This window comes from Microtus ochrogaster, chromosome 7, assembly GCF_000317375.1.
Source record: "Microtus ochrogaster isolate Prairie Vole_2 chromosome 7, MicOch1.0, whole genome shotgun sequence".
Lineage (NCBI taxonomy): Eukaryota > Metazoa > Chordata > Mammalia > Rodentia > Cricetidae > Microtus > Microtus ochrogaster.
Genome location: NC_022014.1, coordinates 70,591,824 through 70,608,726, shown reverse-complemented (window position 1 = coordinate 70,608,726; position 16,903 = coordinate 70,591,824). Strand labels below are relative to the sequence as shown.

The following is a 16,903-nucleotide window of genomic DNA, read 5'->3' as shown; positions in this document are numbered from 1 at the left end:
AAAAAAAAAAAAAAAAAAGAAAAAGAAAACTGTGTCAAATACAGAGATCAGCAAGGGGCTAGCATTGTGTTTTGTTAGTATTTCCATTAAAGTGGGTGTTTTTTTTTGTTGTTGTTGTTTGTTTGTTTTTGGTATTTCGAGACAGGGTTTCTCTGTAGCTTTGGCCTATCCTGGAACTAGCTCTGTAGACCAGGCTGGTCTCAAACTCACAGAGATCTGCCAGCTTCTGCCTCCTGAGTGCTGGGATTAAAGGCATGCGTCACCACCGCCCAGCTCCATTAAAGTTTTGTAATAGTAACTGTATTTTGATTATAACTCACCATGACCTAGAAATTTTGGTTTTAAAGCGGGGATCCTGTTGGCATACCAGTGTGGCCATGAGTTCCAGATTATTCAATCTGTTGGAGTATGTCCTATTTCTCTGATTCTCTTAACATATTTATTTTCCTAAAGCTTGGCCACATGAGCACCTCTAGTGGACCAGCTTGAATGGTCTCATGAATGTTCTCATCTTTCCTTTTAGGCAATTAACTTGATGGCGCTAACAAAGCCATCCCTCTCGCTGCTTTCCTCGGAGAGTGATTCTGAGGAATTGCCCACATTTGCCTTTTTGAAGAAGGAGCCATCTTCAGCTGACAGGATTCAGCCTCAAAGGGAAAAGAATGTAGTGGTTGTCACCTCAGATTCTGAGGCCTCCTGTCCTCCCTCACCAGGCTTGGAAGATCCACCGTTTGTCCTAGCTGCAGCTGAAGCTCTCACACAGGCAGGGCCCATCGGAGTGCTAAGCAGCGGAAGTGATGATGAAGATGTACTTGTTCCCCTGGCTGAGAGGATCTCATGTAAGTTTTTGACCCACAAGCAGCTGATCCCTGAGCACTCTAGCTCCTCACTTAAAACTGTTTCAGATCATCAACGTGATATAAGTGGACTGGGTGACTGGAAAAAGCAGCCATTCCCAAAGATCCCTGATGGTCCTCTCCACGATGCCTTAGAGAAGAGCCCAGCAAATGACGGGGACTCTGTCTTAGACAGTCTGGGCCGTCAACTGCCAGCGTACCAGTCAGCCTGCAGTGAGTTGGCAGTAACCAATCCTGTTCCGGACATCCCTCTACCTCAGAAGAGAACCAAGCACAGTCAGAAGGTCCAGAGAAGTGCCACTCAGGGATGCTGGCAGCCACAACAAGCAAGCAGGAAGGAAAACACCCCAAGGCAGCCTGAAAGGAAAAAGAGGACAGCGATGGTCAATAGGCTGAAAGCCCAGAGACCAGAGGAATGCATGAAGCACATTGTGGTGGTGCTGGACCCAGGTTCTCACAGATTCCAGCTTCTCCCCTGAGCCCAGCGGACTGTGTCCTGGACTCCCCTATGACCAGCCCTTTCTAATCTATTGCAGTGCTTTTACAGATGGAAGGCGGGGGCCAGCTCCTGGGAGCACTGCAGTCTATGGAGTGCAGCTGTGTGATTGAAGCCCAGGCCGTGCCTCGAAGTATCACTTGGAGGAGGAGGACAGAGCTGGAAGAGGTATGAGCTTCTGGCTGAAGGTTTTCCTTCCCGTTCGCCCTCTAGCATTGCAGGATAAACTGCTGTACTGCCCCTGCTTGAGACTGAGTGGCAAAGCTGTCACTGTCCCCAAGTCTGAAGGGATGAGGTGAGGCAGTGGTTAGCAGACTCCAGAAGGATGAGAGGGCCAACACTATTATAGGCAACCCTGAGAAATAAAGAGTCCGTTCTCTTTCCCTTGAGCCTGGGGATCACGTGATGTCTAGACATAGCTTAAGCAGAGTGGGACGGGGAAGAGAATTTGTGTGCAATCCCTAGTTCTCTAGCTGGGCTTTGGGATCAGAGTAACTGTGTTTAAATCCTCGTGACTCGACTGCTGGACTCTGCAGGTCACACGTCTTTGGGCTTCAGTTGCCTGTTGTAGAGTGGAGGAGTTGGAACATCACTTGCCCCTGTTGGAGGGTCTCAGTGAGACAATCTGGCACGAGCATCCAGTAGGCTTGCAGCACAGTCATCCTCAATCCTGGGGTCTCTGCGTTACTTACATTCCCACTATTCCTCCTATCTGTGAATCCACTCTGCCCTTCAAGGTTTAGAAATGAGCTGGGCGGTGGTGGCGCGCACCTTTAATCCCAGCACTCTGCAGGTGGCTCTCCATAAGTTCAAGGCCAGCCTGGTCTACAGAGCGAGTTTCAGGACAGCTAGGGCTATTACATGGTAAAACACTGTCTTGGAGGGGAGAGGGAAGTTTAGAAACAAAACAAAGCCTTAAGATGTTTGTTTCCCTCTCTCTGTAACTTAGGACAGTCACCTACACATTTATCTCGTGTTAATAGCAAAACTATATTTATAGCTGGGCATGGTGGCGCACACCTTTGAGCCCAGCACTTAGCAGACAAAAACAGGTAGATCTCTGAGTATGAAATTCAGCCTCGTTTATGTATAGTGATCAGGCCATTATGTATTGAGACCTTGTCTCAAAACAAACAAAACCTCTTATACTGATAGAGCAGTTTATCTTGGAAGACACTCTGCCATCTCTTATGTTCTAGTTACAGCTGTCCTGAAGGCCGAAATCTCCACATTCACAGGGAGGGAAATCGGATAAAAAGTGTTGAACGCTCACGGCGGGAACTAGACCCTGGAGCTCCTTCACCTGCGCTCTGCTTGCTGTGTTAGGAGTCTTGTATTGGGTTCTAGGGACCGTGAGAAAACTGTGCAAGTCTTGCTCCCATTCCTTCCTCAGCACCCTGTTACTTACCCTGTTAGGGCCCTGAAGCACCTTGGCTTTGACTGAGCCCTTGGTCCGTTGGAGGTTTTCTTTTTTACCTTTTTTTCCTGGTAGTGCTGGGGATGGAGCCCAGGGCTTCATGTATACTAGGCAAACACTCTACTGTTGAGCTGCCTATATACACAGCACCAATGCCCCGACCCCCTTTTTCTGAGATAGGGTCTATGTAGCCCTGGCTGGCCTTAAACTCAGATCCACCTGCCTCTGCCTCCCAAGTGCTGAGATTAAAGGCATTTGCCACCATGCTTGGCAGTCCTTTCTTCTTCTTCTTCTTCTTCTTCTTCTTCTTCTTCTTCTTCTTCTTCTTCTTCTTCTTCTTCTTCTTCTTCTTCTTCTTCTTCTTCTTCTTCTTCTTCTTCTTCTTCTTCTTCTTCTTCTTCTTTTTTAAAAAAAATTGAATTTTGAGACAGGGTTCCCCTGTGTAGCCCTGGTGCCCTGACTGACACCAAAGCCAATGTGCTTTGGTGTGAAGGTGTCAGATCCCCTGGAACTAGAGTTACAAATATTTGTGAGCTGCCATGTGGATGCTGGAAACTGAATTGAACCTGGGTCCTCTGGAAGAGCAGTCAGTGCTCTTAACCTCTGAGCCATCTCTCCAGCTCCCCACCACTCCAAACTTTAAAAATGCGTTATTGTTGTGTACATATGTGTGCCATGGTGCATGTGGAGGCCAGAGGAGAACTTTGTGGCATCTCACTTCTCTCCTTCCACCTTTACATAGGTTCCTGGCATCAAATTCCAGTCCTCAGCCTTGTGTGTCAAGTACTTTTAGCCCCCGAATCATCTTGCCCATGTTCATACTCTGTCTCTGAGATGCAGGGAATAGCGCTGGACAGTCGAGGGAGGGAGGGACTGGACCACAGGTGGGTTTTCTTGCCACCACGACATCATTCAAGAAGGAAAGACACAGGGCCATTCCCCCGGAAGATCCAGCTCGCCCACAGGAACCACAGCCGCTGAGCTTCCCCGTGCTGTTCTTTGTCTTTGGCAGGATGGAGGAGATTGGGTGGAAGAGCCGACTGTCCTGGTGTTGCTCCTGGCAGAGGCCTTCATGTCCATGGTCTACAACGGAAAGCAGGTGTGCGGGGCCGGGGGTAGAATGGTGCCAGCCTCTTCCCAAGGAATTAGTGATAATGCCCTTTCTGCCACTTTATGCAGGGAAGTACCAGCATTACCGAGAAAGGGAAGGAGACACTTCGGGGCTTTGTAACTGATGTCACAGCAAAGACAGGGAAAGCATTGTCACTGGTGATAGTGGATCAAGAGAAATGCTTCAGGTATGGCTATGCCCTATAGATACAGGCCTTAAAGGGGCAGGTCGTGGGTTATCAAGGGGGAGCTTGTTTACCCTGGCTGCAAGGCATTCTGCAAGATGGTGTCCCTGACAAGTCATGGGCTTTGCTGGTCAATAGTCTGGCAACACTTCTGCCTGGCTTAGTTTCGGGCTGCTGTTCCAGGGCTCAGAATCTGCCAAGGAAAAGGAAATCAGGAATGGCAAATAAACAGGCTAAAGAGAAGCAGCAGAAGAGACAAGAGTCTAGCACAAGGCTCATGATGTCCAGGTTAGACATGGAAGAGGTAAGAAATCCTTTTGCCTGGGAGCATGGGAGATCACGGGAGAGGGTAGAAGGGGACAGAGGAGGAAGGGAGGGGAGCAGAGAAAAATACCTCAATAAAAACAAAAACGAAAAACAGTAAGAAATCCTGTTGCCCGAGTCAGGTGAGTGCTCACTCTTATCTAACTAGGTTTCCAACTAAGACCAATAAAAGGCTCACTGGCACTTCTGTCTACCTTGGATTGAGTAGGAAAGAGGGGTAAATGGAGCCAAGAGGTTCAGAGTAGCTTCAGGGAGCACTGAGAAGGCTTCCAACCAGTCTCTCCACTCTTCCTAGGCATTGGTGGATCTGCAGCTACATACAGAAGCCCAGGCTCAGATGGTGCAGAGCTGGAAAGAGCTGGCTGACTTTACCTGTGCATTTACAAAGGCTGTGGCTGAAGCTCCCTTTAAGTAAGTGACTGGGAGGATGCCCTCCACTCTAGGTCTCGCTTTTCCCTTGGTTCTTAGAGCCAGAGAAAATGTGCCTTTCTCCTAAACTGCCACCAGCCCAGTGCCTTTTTTTTTTTAAAAGATTTATTTATTTATTATGGATACAGTGTTCTCTCTGCATGGATGCCACCAGAACAGAAGAGGGCACCAGATCTCATTATAGATGGTTGTGAGCCACCATGTGGTTGCTGGGAATTGAACTCAGGACCTCTAGAAGAGCAGGCAGTGCTGCTCTTCTAGCAATCTCTCCAGCCCCCAGTGCCTGTTTTTAGGCAGAACCCTATCTTATGCTGGAGATCCTTGGCAAAAGCCTCATATCTAGGGGGCTGGAGAGATGGCTCAGTGGTTAAGAACACTTGCTGCTCTTGCACAGGACCCAGGCAGTTCCCAGCACCCACATGGCAGTTCACAACTGTCTGTAAGACTCTCTTCTGGCCTGTGAGGGCACCAGACAAGTAAGTAATACACATATATACATGGAGGCAAACACTCATACACATTAAATTCCAGCCCTTTTTAAAAATATTCTCTTTAACTTAGAGGCAAGTCTATTGTATAAGTTGATGCTGGATTACTAGGATTCATTCAGGTCAGATCTTGAATGATCCTAGTCAGAACTGTAAACTCATGGACCTCAGAGACAACCCTGTTCAGGTGCTTTATCATATTAAAGGGATGGAGAACTGAGATTGAGCTGTTGAAGCCCCCAGGAAGTGAGAACCAGAAATAGTATCCAAATTGCCCATTACTCAGTCCCCTTTGCCTACAACCCCACCATCAGGGAAAAAAAAAACTATTACCTTCTCTAGTGAAAAGGACTAGAAGCAGGGGGTTGTTTTTTAATCTTTTTGCGTGTGTGTATATGTGTGCGTGCACGTGTATGAGACTGGGCAATAACCTCAGGTTCAGGTCTTACTGAGAATGCAGGAACTCCTTTGCCACTGCATATGTAGGGCTAGCTGGCCTGTGATTCCAGGGATCCTGTCTCATATCCCATAACCCCCCTGTAGCTCTGGGGTTACAGATGCGGTACTTTACCCACTCAGTTACTCCCCTGGGCCCCAGATGCAATTTTTCCTTTTTATGTTTATGGGTGTTTGCCTGCATGTGTGAGCAATGCCTAAGGAGGGCAGAGGGGGGCATCAGAGCCCTTGGGTTTGGAGTCAGGTAATAGTGAGCTGCCCTGTGAGTGCTGGGAATCAAATCTACTTTGGCAGAGCAGTCAGGGCTCTTTGGGAGTCACCACCTCTCCTGCCCCATCCCACCTTCAACTAAATGCAGTTTTTATGGGAACCTGCAACCAGCACTATGCTTGAGAACAAAGAGACGCAAACTGGCCTGATGTAAGACTAAGTCTACCTCCAGGTCACTGGAGAACTCAGTCCACAGTTGAGGGGACAAATAAGTAGGAGAGGAACTCAGGTCCCCAATGGTGCTCTTGCAGGAAGCTCCGGGATCAAACCAGCTTTTCCTTCTGCCTGGAGAAAGACTGGGCTGGAGGGATGAAAGTGGACCCAGCTGGTAGGGGACTTGCAGCGATCTGGAGGAGGCAGATTCAGCAGCTGAACCGAGTCAGTCTGGAAATGGCCAGCGCTATTGTGGATGCCTATCCCTCCCCACGGCTCCTGGTGCAGGTATACTGCTATGGGGGCCTCACTCTCCAGAATTCCCAAGGGAGCTTCTATTGATGGGCTAGGAATGTAGGTCAGCACTGTGGGTTATCTGGTCTGGGACATTTTCTTCTGCCTCAAATTGACCTGACTACCAAGGGATGGCCATGGGTGGGTGGGTAGTATGGGGTTAAAAGGTCATTTGCCACTTCCAGGCTTATCAGCGGTGTTTTTCTGAGCAAGAACGTCAGAATTTGCTGGCTGACGTACAGGTACGCCGTGGAGAAGGTGTGACATCTACCTCCCGCCGTGTCGGGCCAGAACTATCCAGGCGGATCTACCGTCATATGACTACACTACAACCAGACCTCATCCTAGACAGTGTTGACTGACGTCCGCAGCAACAGGGGGAACTTCCCCATCCTTGACCTGACAGCAGAGAGGGCCAAAGTACCTCCTAGGTACAGTTAGGGGTGGAGTCTCCTTGTGGGAGCAGAGACGGTGATACACTACAATCCACCTCCACCAGCACTTACTGCAAACCAGATGCCACGGACAACCAACCATCCCACGTTGCCCCAGTCGACCCTCACAACACAAAGGAGAAAGGCAGACCACTCAGACACGGATTTAATAATTGTAGAAATCCAAAGAATAAGCATCAAATCTCGAAGTCAGAGTGAACTCTTGCCTGTGGGTTGGCTAGACTAGGCTCAGCCACGGAGCTGCCTCAACCAGCCAGGGAACTATGTCCAGGCTGACTCCTGTTTTCATGATGTCATGTATGTAGTATATACTTTTTCTCAATAAAGCATTTGTACCAATGGCTCTGGAGCTTGGAGGAAGACTAAAGGAATGTGTAGTGATTCTGAGTAAGGTGTGGACCTACACGGCAGAGCTGTCTGGAGGAGGAGAAGACAAAGGCCTTTCTTCCAGTGTCAGGCCTGTCCAGATGGGCCACTAGGGCTCCACTCTGAACTGACGGGTACTTGGTCCCTAGGGGAGAGTCGAGAAACTTGCAATTAGGAGTTTTTAGCAAATAAGCACCAGACACAGTTGTTCCTGATCCCTTCATCCAGCTGCTGTGAAAACAAGAAGGGGGCAAAAATGCTTTCTGTAGCAGCAGAAAGGTGGGCGGTGCTGCCCTGGTTTGTGCTAATGCTTAGATATGTGTATGTACCACTACGCAGCACCACCATGTGACTGTTTCCCTTTGGCTCCCACTTCCCTACTCCTTCCCTGCTGTTACAGGCCCAGAATCAACTCTAAACCTGCCTCTTTGAAATCAAATGCCTCTGAGGTATTTCATCACACCAAGTCCTGGTGGTGGAGCTGTCCCGGTGCAGCTTTTGTAGAGATCTGCCTCTGTGCTTCTAGGCCATTGGGGAGTTAATGCTCTAAATTGAGGCAGGGAGACTGGCCTGCTGCCATTTTGTAGAAGCCATTTAAGCTGAGGCAAAATTCCACAGGATCTTCCCAGGACCCTGATAGCAGGAGATCTATTTGCGGGTGGCATGACTTGTCTATTATGAAAGACTCACTTCGGCTGAGACGATTCTGGTGGGAGTCCATTCTCTTGGGTATTACATAAAGGAGGCCAAATGACATCAAGGGAAAGGCAGAAAACTGGAGTGAGAGTTGAGTTCTGCTTTAGACTAGCTAGAATACTGTGGGCAAGTCATGGACAGCCTCTCCTGCTCTGCCTCAAGTGCTACACTGGACCTATGGCAAAGAAGTCATCTCCATAGCCAGGCATTTTTGTATGTTACTAAAATGCTCACATGTCTGAGATCTTTAAGGAAACATTTTACTCCACCCTTCCAGCTTAGGTTAGATTTACCCAAGTATTCCTAGTCCCTAGTAACACACCGTCCTCCAATTTGTCCTGGTTACCCGGGGAGAATGAAAGGGTTTGTGACATACAAAAGTATAAATGTAGTGACAGCTGGCCATTTAGTAGAAAGGAACCTTGCCTTACACAGCCTTGTGTAATTAGAAAAGCCTATGTCTTCTCCCTCCCCGCCCCAAGCCTACTCCTTTAGGCATGCAGGTAACTCGTCCTCCCCTCTCCATTTCTCCTCATTCCACCAGGGAACCCTGACAAGGAACAAAGACGTCCTAGAAAGGGGAGATCGCAAGTACCAATCAGCAGCCATCTGATGATGGCAGGTAGGTCTGACGCTAAAAAGAGGTTGTGTCCAGCAGAACCCAATTCCATAGGAATCCAAGCTCCAAGGCTGGGAGGCAGAGGTGCTGAGGACAAGCTCACTGCTGGGAGTCGGTCTGGAGGACCCACTGGAGGATCTCGTGATGACGCAGGCCCTGGACGGCATTGTCGTAGATGGTGTTCACGCTGTTGCAGAGGGGTTGCTGCTGCAGCCCTGTCAACCGGCATGCAACCAGCCCTCCTGTCACACACAGCAACAGCAGCAGCAGCAACACCTTCAACACAACCCAGGAGCGAGTGTGTTTTCGGGGTGGTGGCTTGCGAGGGCGAGAGCCAGACTTAGATTCTGGAGGGACAAAATAAGCCAGTTTGTAGAGAGCAATTCTAGAATCCATGCAGATCCACTCCCTTCTTAAGTCCTGAGCAGATGTTTTAGAAATGAGAGCTAAATCCCCTGCTATTCAGAGATGCAAATGCAGTCTTCCCCAAGGTCTCTAAGCGCTATATACAATGGGATTCATTCTGTTGCCTTCTGCAGCTCAGTTCCCAGGGTCTTCCATTCTCTTTGGAACAGGGAGATGATCTGGGGTCCTCGGGAGCATAGGAAGCTCATCAGGGGTGTTCAAAAAGAGTAGACCGCCACCCACTTAGGGGGGGTGGGTCCAAATTACTAATATCAAAAATGTCACTGTTACATAAAAAGTATAAACTAGTATATACTGGGGCACAGGTCTGTAATCCCAGCACTCAGGAGCCTGAAGCATTACAAGAAGTTTGACGACACTCTGGGCTATAGTGTGCCGCTGTCTCCAAAGGAAAAACTGCACAAGGTCTGGCAAAATAATGCCAGTCTCTATAAAAAGAAAAAAAGATAGGCCAGGGTGGTAGCTCATGCCTGGAATGTTAGAGACAGGTGGATCTCCAGGTTCAAGGTCAACCTGGTCAACAAACTGAGTTCCAGGGCAGTCTGGGCTACGTGAAGAAACCCTATTTCAAACCTCACCCACCCTCTAAAAAGAGACAAGCTCAGAAGGTAAACACATACCACATTATAAATGTGACCACTCCCGGGACGATCATGTGTGGCGGCTGTTCTAAGATCACCCCCCCACACAGCATAGGCTCAAACTTAACAACCCTCCTACCTCGACTTGCCTGGTGTTAATGTACAAACGTGTCAACATGCCCAGCTTCACACATCAATTTCTAATGAGAAACATCTTGAGAATTTTAGGCAAAAAAAAAAGGGGGGGGGGAGTTCCTGTTTGTTTGGAAACAGGGTCTCACTCCATCACTCCAGCTGTCCTGGAACTTGACTGTGCAGACCAAGCTGGCCTTGAGTGCAGTGACCCTCCCACCTCCACCTCCCTAGTACCACCATGCCCAATTTAGGCAGCAACTTTAAGTGTTTTTCTCACTTACTCTTCACCTGCTGGCAAACAGGCAGAGCCCCTATCTTTAGCAAGCAAGTAGTGACATTAGGTGTCTTGCTCAAGGCAAGGACGAGTAAGCACAGGGACACAAACCACCACTCCGCACCTGCATGCTGCTAACAGAAAGCAAACCTACTTGGGGCCTGATTTGTTTCCTTCTTGGGCTTCTTCTCCTGCTCCTTCTTGGAAGCTTTCTGGGCATCGTACTCCTTCCGTCGGCGCTCCTTCTCCTCTGCCTTCTCCCGCTTTCGCAACTCGCGCTCCTTTGCTTCCTTAGCTTGCTGCTTGGCCTCCCGCTTCTTCTCTGCCTCTGCAACAGTTTGCATTCAAAACATGACTCCTCTCACACAACCCCCGGCAGCTGTCTACGGGAGCGATTAAAGTGGATTCATCTGCCTTTTCTTTTATGCCATGGGTCATACAGAAACTGTAAGAGAATCCAGGTACAGTAGCACAGGTCTGTAATCCCAGCACTTAGGGTAGGAGAGATGCTGCAAGTGTGTAAGATTATGAGTTTCAGGCTAGACTCGGCTATCAAGGGAGAATCTATGAAAAATGTACTCCCAGCACTCAGGAAGCTGAGGCAGAGGATTGCCTGGTCCAGGCTACTCTCGGCTAAATGAGTTGAAAACCAGCCTGGGTCAAGGAAGTTACCCTTAAAAATGAAGTTTCACCAGGTGGTGGTGGTGCATGCCTTTAATCCCAGTGAGTTCAGGGCCAGCTTGGTCTACAGTGTGAATTCTACGACAGCCAAGACTACACAGAGAAACTATCTCTAAAAAAACAAACAAACAAAAAAGCCTGGTAGTGGTGGTGTGCGCCTTTAATCCCAGCACTCAGGAGGCAGAGGCAGGTGGATCTCTGTGAGTTCAGAGTCAGCCAGCTCTATAAGAGCTAGTTCCAGTACAGGCTCCAAAGCTACAGAGAAATCACATCTCGAAAAACCAAAGTTTCTCTCAGGGTTTACTGAGTCTTATTACTGATTTCTGGCTACAAGCAATAGAAAAATTAGGGAGTATTACAAGGGGAATCTAAGAAAGGTATGGGTGGACAGACAGGATGGCTCAGTAGGCATCTGCCATGAAACCTGATGATCTGAGCGTTTTTATTTTTAAAGATATTCATTTATTTATTATGTATACAGTGTTCTGCCTGCATGCCAGAAGAGAGCATCAGATCCTACTATAGGTGGCTGTGAACTACCATGTGGTAGCTGGGAACTGAACTCAGGACCTCTGGAAGAGCAGCCAGTGCTAACTGCTGAGCCATCTCTCCAGCCCCTGATGACGTGGTTTTATCCCTAGGTCCCACATAGGAGGGAACAGACTCCCACAAATTGTTCTCTTACCACTGTATGTATACTGTGGGCACACACAGTAAATAACTAAGTTGTCAAAAGGCTGAGGGTAGGCGACTGTAAGCCTGGGAGTTTTAAAACCAGCCTGGAGAACACCTTCCCTCCCCCAAAAGAACAAAAGTGCACAGAGGGCTGAACCTCCTGGTTATAAAGAGAAGATAGAATGGAGATATTGGTTCTGTGGGATGAACGTGAACAGAGAGGAAGACGGCGAGGGGAGCTCATGTCAGGGTTATAGTGCAATCTTTTTCTAAAGTTACACCAGCTTAATTCAGAAAGAATCAACTCAACACAAGATTTGCTCAGGTTGACTTTACAGTTCATGAGGTATCCCACTTCCAAATTATTGGTTCTAAAAATGCATTTTCAAATTAGTCATTTAGAAGCCTAAAATACATGTTTCTAAAGTCAGAATACCACAAAATGGTGATTAAGTGCCCTTTTAAGGCTTGAAAGCCTAGGGGATCCATAGTGGAGCTGACCAGTAGTACCATCGGGACAGTAGCTCCTTTTCATGCAAACAACCAGTGTCCAGCTGGGCACAGAGAATGCCAAGAGCAGACCACACCCAGCCTCTAGGGACCTGGTGCTGGCAAGGAGTGGAAAAGCAGGAGTGAGTTGTGTTGCCACGGCAGCTATGCATATAGCAAGCAGAGCTGTAACTCCCGTATGGTGAGCTCAGGGACTGCCAGTAGTCAATACTGTGCACGTCCTTTCTCCCACTGCAGCTTACAAGTCAGCCAGCCAAGATCAGAGTGCTGAGATGCAGAGGGGAAAAGACAGGCAAGTTCTAATGGTTGCATTGTTTTCTTTCTTTAAGGATTGGTTTTAGTTTCATATGCATGTGTACCATGTGCATACAATGCTTGTGGAAGCCAGAGAGGGTGTCAAGTTCCCTGGAACCACATAACAGATGGCTCTGAGCCACCCCAGGGAGCTGGGAATGAAACTCAGCTCCCTGAGTAGGGCAGCCAGTGCTTGCTACCACTGAGCCATTTCTCCAGCCTGCTTGCTATCTTTGAAAAATACTATTTTTAGAACAGGTGTGGTGGCACCTAACTTTAATCCTAGCATTCCAGAGACAGAAGCAGGCAAATCTTTGTGAGTTTGAGGGACCCCATAATAAATAAATCTGTGATTTTTTATTAATTCCTTCATAATTTCATATAAAGTATTTAAATCACATTCACCCTACTCCTAACTCCTCACAGACCTGCCTCCACCTGCCTTACCTCCACTCAAACTTCATTGCCTTTTTTTGTTTTTGCTGCTGGAGTTGGTTTGGGTTTTTTTTTTTTGTTTGTTTGTTTGTTTGGTTTGGTTTCATACAGGGTCTCTCTATATAACTCTGAACATCCTGGAACTATAGTTAGTGTGTCCAGGAAAAGCAATGGCTAAGTTGTAGTCTCTGTGCTGCCAAAGAAAGTGCGCACAAGCTAATTTAATGGCATGCTCGCCTGTGTGGAGGATGAGGCTGGCCACCCCACTAACTTGGGATGCCGTTCTAGATTCAGTGGAAAGCCAAGAAAGAGTTTTAAGCACACCGTAGCAGTATCTGATCTATGTTTCAAAAAGATCCTGAGCTGAGAGGTAGAGGACAGAAATGTGGGGAAATTTTGGTATTTACTTCATTGGTTCTTTATTTTGGGTTTTGCTTTCTGAGATGAGGGTCTTGTTTTGTAGCCCAGGCTTCCCAAATAGTGAGATTATAGGTATGCACCCATGTGCCCAGCTCCAGCTATGCTGAAGGTGCCTTTTTACCATCAGAGGACGGCCAACTCAAAGCAGAGACATTAGTAGTTGCTTGTTGGCTGTGGAGCCCTGCAGAGAGGTCTGGATGGAGAAAGGCATCAGATAACATGATGCCACTATACTGTCCCGTCCTGTGTGCCCCCTGCCCAGGCCTCCACATACACACACTCTTCGCACCCTCCTACAGATCCTGTTCCGGAAACCTAAGACTGCTGGCTGATTAAGGAAAGGGAAGAGGAGAAGGATGGCCACCCACCTCGCTCCACTTCCAGCCGGCGCTGCCGCTCCCGTTCCTGATCCGCCTGCACGGCCTTCATGTGCTGTAAGACCTGCAGGAGAGAAGAGGCTCTGAGCTACTCAGTCCTCACAGCTCATGTTCTCATGCTGTTCAGGTCTCAGGAAAGAGACTGTTCATGTCAGGATCCTGAACTATCAGGGGCCCTGAAGGTGGGACAGGACCAGGGGAGATAATTCTATCTTTATATCTTAAATACTTTCATCGCAGAAGAGTCACGTGACTCCAGTTCATTAAGACTGCCAGAAAAAAACTTTCCAGGAAAAAGCAACACCAACTAGAATCTATGTAAAGTTCTGTCATTCCCATCACGCTCACAGGGACAAGTTCACATCATCCACCCAGTGGCTCCCCGTTATCCCCAGGGAGACAGCATTCCTTTGAACATGCTCCCCTGACCCTTCTCCTTCTGCTCCTGCTCATGCGCTGTAATTCCCTCTGGCTTTGGTTTCAGTTTCTTTTTTTTTTTCTTTCTTTCTTTCTTTTGTTTTTAATATTTATCTATTTATTATGTATACAATATTCTGTCTGTGTGTATGTCTGCAGGCCAGAAGAGGGCACCAGACCTCATTACAGATGGTTGTGAGCCACCATATGGTTGCTGGGAATTGAACTCAGGACCTTTGGAAGAGCAGGCAATGCTCTTAACCACTGAGCCATCTCTCCAGCCCCCGGATTTCAGTTTCTTGAAATAAAGTAGTGATCAGTATCCCAGCCTGGCCCCGCATGTGTGGCAGTCCTGACAGGCATGAGCCAGCACACCAGCTAAGTCACTGGCAGGAACTGTTTTGTTCCTAGCAAGTTGCTAGGTATGACAGATTGGAGGCAATGGATACCCATGACGGAATTTCTATGACAAAAGGGCAAAAATCAAGACAAACTGATGTGCCCAGGGCGCACCGCAGAAAGTAAGAAACTGAGACCTGAGTACTGACCCACTAAGGAGAAGACAGCTTTAAGAGAAAGGCCCAAATATCACCCACTTGTAATCAGTACCTAGGGCCCCAAATTCTCAGGATCAACTCATGAATGACCACTACCCAAAAGAGTCACAAATGTTCTCACTGTGGACACAGGAGGAGGAACCAAATTCCTTTCATCTTTTCTGTTAGTTTGTTTTTATAGGGCTTCTACATGCTAAACACATGCTCTATTTACTGAGCTACCTCTCCCTCTCAGTCCTGTGATTTTTTTTTTCCAAGGCAAGGTTTCTCTACACAGCCTTGGCTGTCCCTGTCCTGGAACTCACTCTGTAGCTAAGGCTGGCCTCAAACTTACAAAGATTCACCTGTCCCTGCCTCTGAGTGCTGGGATTAAAGGCATGCGCCACCACCACCCAGCTTTTTGTTTCATGTTTTTTAAGTCCTATAATTTTTAGAAGCTGGTGTTCCATTGAGTGTAACTCAGAGCCTCTGGCAATCCAAATTCTATCACTCTGTGTGATCTCAGCAAGCAATTTGGCTCTTTTAAGCCAATTTTCTGATCTGGAAGCCTACTATGGTAACCTGCTCTGGCCACTTGGCATCATCTGCAGCATGATGGGATTCAATACACACTGCAGCTGAATCACACCATCTTCACTGTGGACATAAGGAGCAACAGGAAAACTGATCTATTCTAAAGTAAGACAGCAGAGGACAGATCTGAGCATTCAAGCCTCACCTAGTTCTTGGCAACCTCAAGCACACACACACACACACACACACACTCATCACAAGAGGGGTTCCATAGCCTAGTTTGAAGCCACAAAGTGCTAACCCAGGACTTGGACCTATCAGTACCTCTCAAGGGAATCCAATTTATAAAAATCACAGCCCAACAAAGAACTGCAGGCACTGGAAGATGGGTGAACATGATGGTGAGCAGAGTCCAAAAGTGTCCAAAGCTCCTGTCTCACTCCAAACTGGATACTAAGGAAGAAGTGTACAGTTGGCTTCAGCAGGTGTGTGGCTGGCTATGACATGTCCATTCTTACCCTGGCTCCAAGGTCCCATCAGAAATTATCTGTTAACACAGGCAGCTCAGAAATGAGAGAGACTGCCCTAAGGTAACTTCCTAGGGGCAGATGCTCTTCTAGAAACTTTTGACCTTATTCTGACTTGCCAAACTACTCCTCTACAATGCCTGAAGGTGCTGCAGCTAGAGGCAGTCGTGCCTGTGCTACCAAGGACTGTGGCTTTAGTTACCACATCTATAATGCACTGTGCTACCTGGAGCATGTCCGGAAGAAATATATGACCAGAAGGGGCCTCTGCACTAAATACAGGCTACTTCTGTGGTCATAAGCTATGAATTATCAATAAGTGTCATTCAGGCTGGCTTCAAACACACTACATAGCCAAGAATGGCGTGGAATTTGTCCTCCTGCCTCATCACAAGTGCTGGGATTATGGCCTTATGCCACCATGCTTGGTTTTATGCTGTCCCAGAGAGCTCACTAGCACACTAGGCGAGCACCCTACCACAGTCCCCTCTGGAGAGACTGGTTCCATACAGTCTAACAGTATCTGCTGAACGGAGATGACTGGTGCATGTACCCTGAGATATCACAGGTCAGACAAAAGGGAAACACCCACTTCCCAGGGTCCCACCAAGTTTTCACAACAGGATTTCCTATGCTGCCTTGCCTGATTGGTTCTTACTTCTGAGCTTGCTTTCTTGTAACAATCATGGTGAGATTATATAAACCCTGAGTAGTTAAGGGGGAAAGGCCATTGCTTTTGAGGCTCACAGGAACCCCTCACACACATTTAGCTTATATTAGCTGAGGTAAGGCTAAGTTTGTCTTGCTCCCACAGCATCCAGACATGGCAAACCATTTGGTGCTCAGCTGCGGAAGCAGCAATCTGTTCCCCTAGCAGAGTGGGCATGATTGAGGGTACAGCACTGCTCCTAATGAGCAAGGTAAGGCATCATCAAGGAACCTGGTCACCAGAAAGGGCAGCCTTGCACAAATGCCCCTTCTTCCTCACTCTCTTGTCAGGACATGTCTATCTATAGCTACAAACTTCTAAACCTTAACCCCCTTTCCAAAAGATTCAAAGCCAGGCAGTGGTGGTACACATCTTTAATCCCAGCACTTGGGAAGCAGAGGCAGGTGGATCTCTATGAGTTCGAGATCATCCTGCTCTACATAGTGAATTCCAGGACAGCCAAGGCTGCATAGAGAAACCACCTTGGGGAAAAATAAGTGTGTGTGTGAGCGTGTGTGTGCTCACACATGTGTAAGATAGAGATAGAGATAGATAGATAGATAGATAGATAGATAGATAGATAGATAGATAGATAGATAGATAGATAGATAGATAGGTAGGTAGGTAGATAGATAGATAGATAGATAGATAGATAGATAGATAGATAGATAGATAGATAGGTAGGTAGGTAGGTAGGTAGGTAGGTAGGTAGGTAGATAGATAGATAGATAGATAGATAGATAGATAGATAGATAGA

At 47.6% G+C, this 16,903-nt stretch overlaps 2 protein-coding genes across 2 annotated transcripts in view; one reads left to right on the top strand and one right to left on the bottom strand.

Annotated features, from left to right (window-relative positions):
• The window catches only part of Eme1 (essential meiotic structure-specific endonuclease 1), a 9,080-nt gene extending 2,072 nt beyond the window's left edge, over positions 1-7,008 (top strand). Inside the window, exons 2-9 of the mRNA XM_005350595.3 lie at positions 524-1,307; positions 1,394-1,521; positions 3,783-3,869; positions 3,950-4,068; positions 4,249-4,369; positions 4,685-4,800; positions 6,284-6,473; positions 6,665-7,008. Of these exons, the coding sequence (XP_005350652.1) occupies positions 536-1,307; positions 1,394-1,521; positions 3,783-3,869; positions 3,950-4,068; positions 4,249-4,369; positions 4,685-4,800; positions 6,284-6,473; positions 6,665-6,841 (1,710 nt within the window). The 5' untranslated portion in view covers positions 524-535 and the 3' untranslated portion in view covers positions 6,842-7,008. The remainder of the gene's footprint in view (positions 1-523; positions 1,308-1,393; positions 1,522-3,782; positions 3,870-3,949; positions 4,069-4,248; positions 4,370-4,684; positions 4,801-6,283; positions 6,474-6,664) is intronic.
• Positions 7,009-7,064: 56 nt separating this feature from the next.
• Lrrc59 (leucine rich repeat containing 59) overlaps positions 7,065-16,903 on the bottom strand; it is a 16,579-nt gene continuing 6,740 nt past the window's right edge. The window contains exons 5-7 of the mRNA XM_005350594.2: positions 13,415-13,487; positions 10,186-10,359; positions 7,065-8,962 (exon numbers count right to left, since the gene is read on the bottom strand). Coding sequence (XP_005350651.1) covers positions 8,715-8,962; positions 10,186-10,359; positions 13,415-13,487 — 495 coding nt within the window. The 3' untranslated portion in view covers positions 7,065-8,714. The remainder of the gene's footprint in view (positions 8,963-10,185; positions 10,360-13,414; positions 13,488-16,903) is intronic.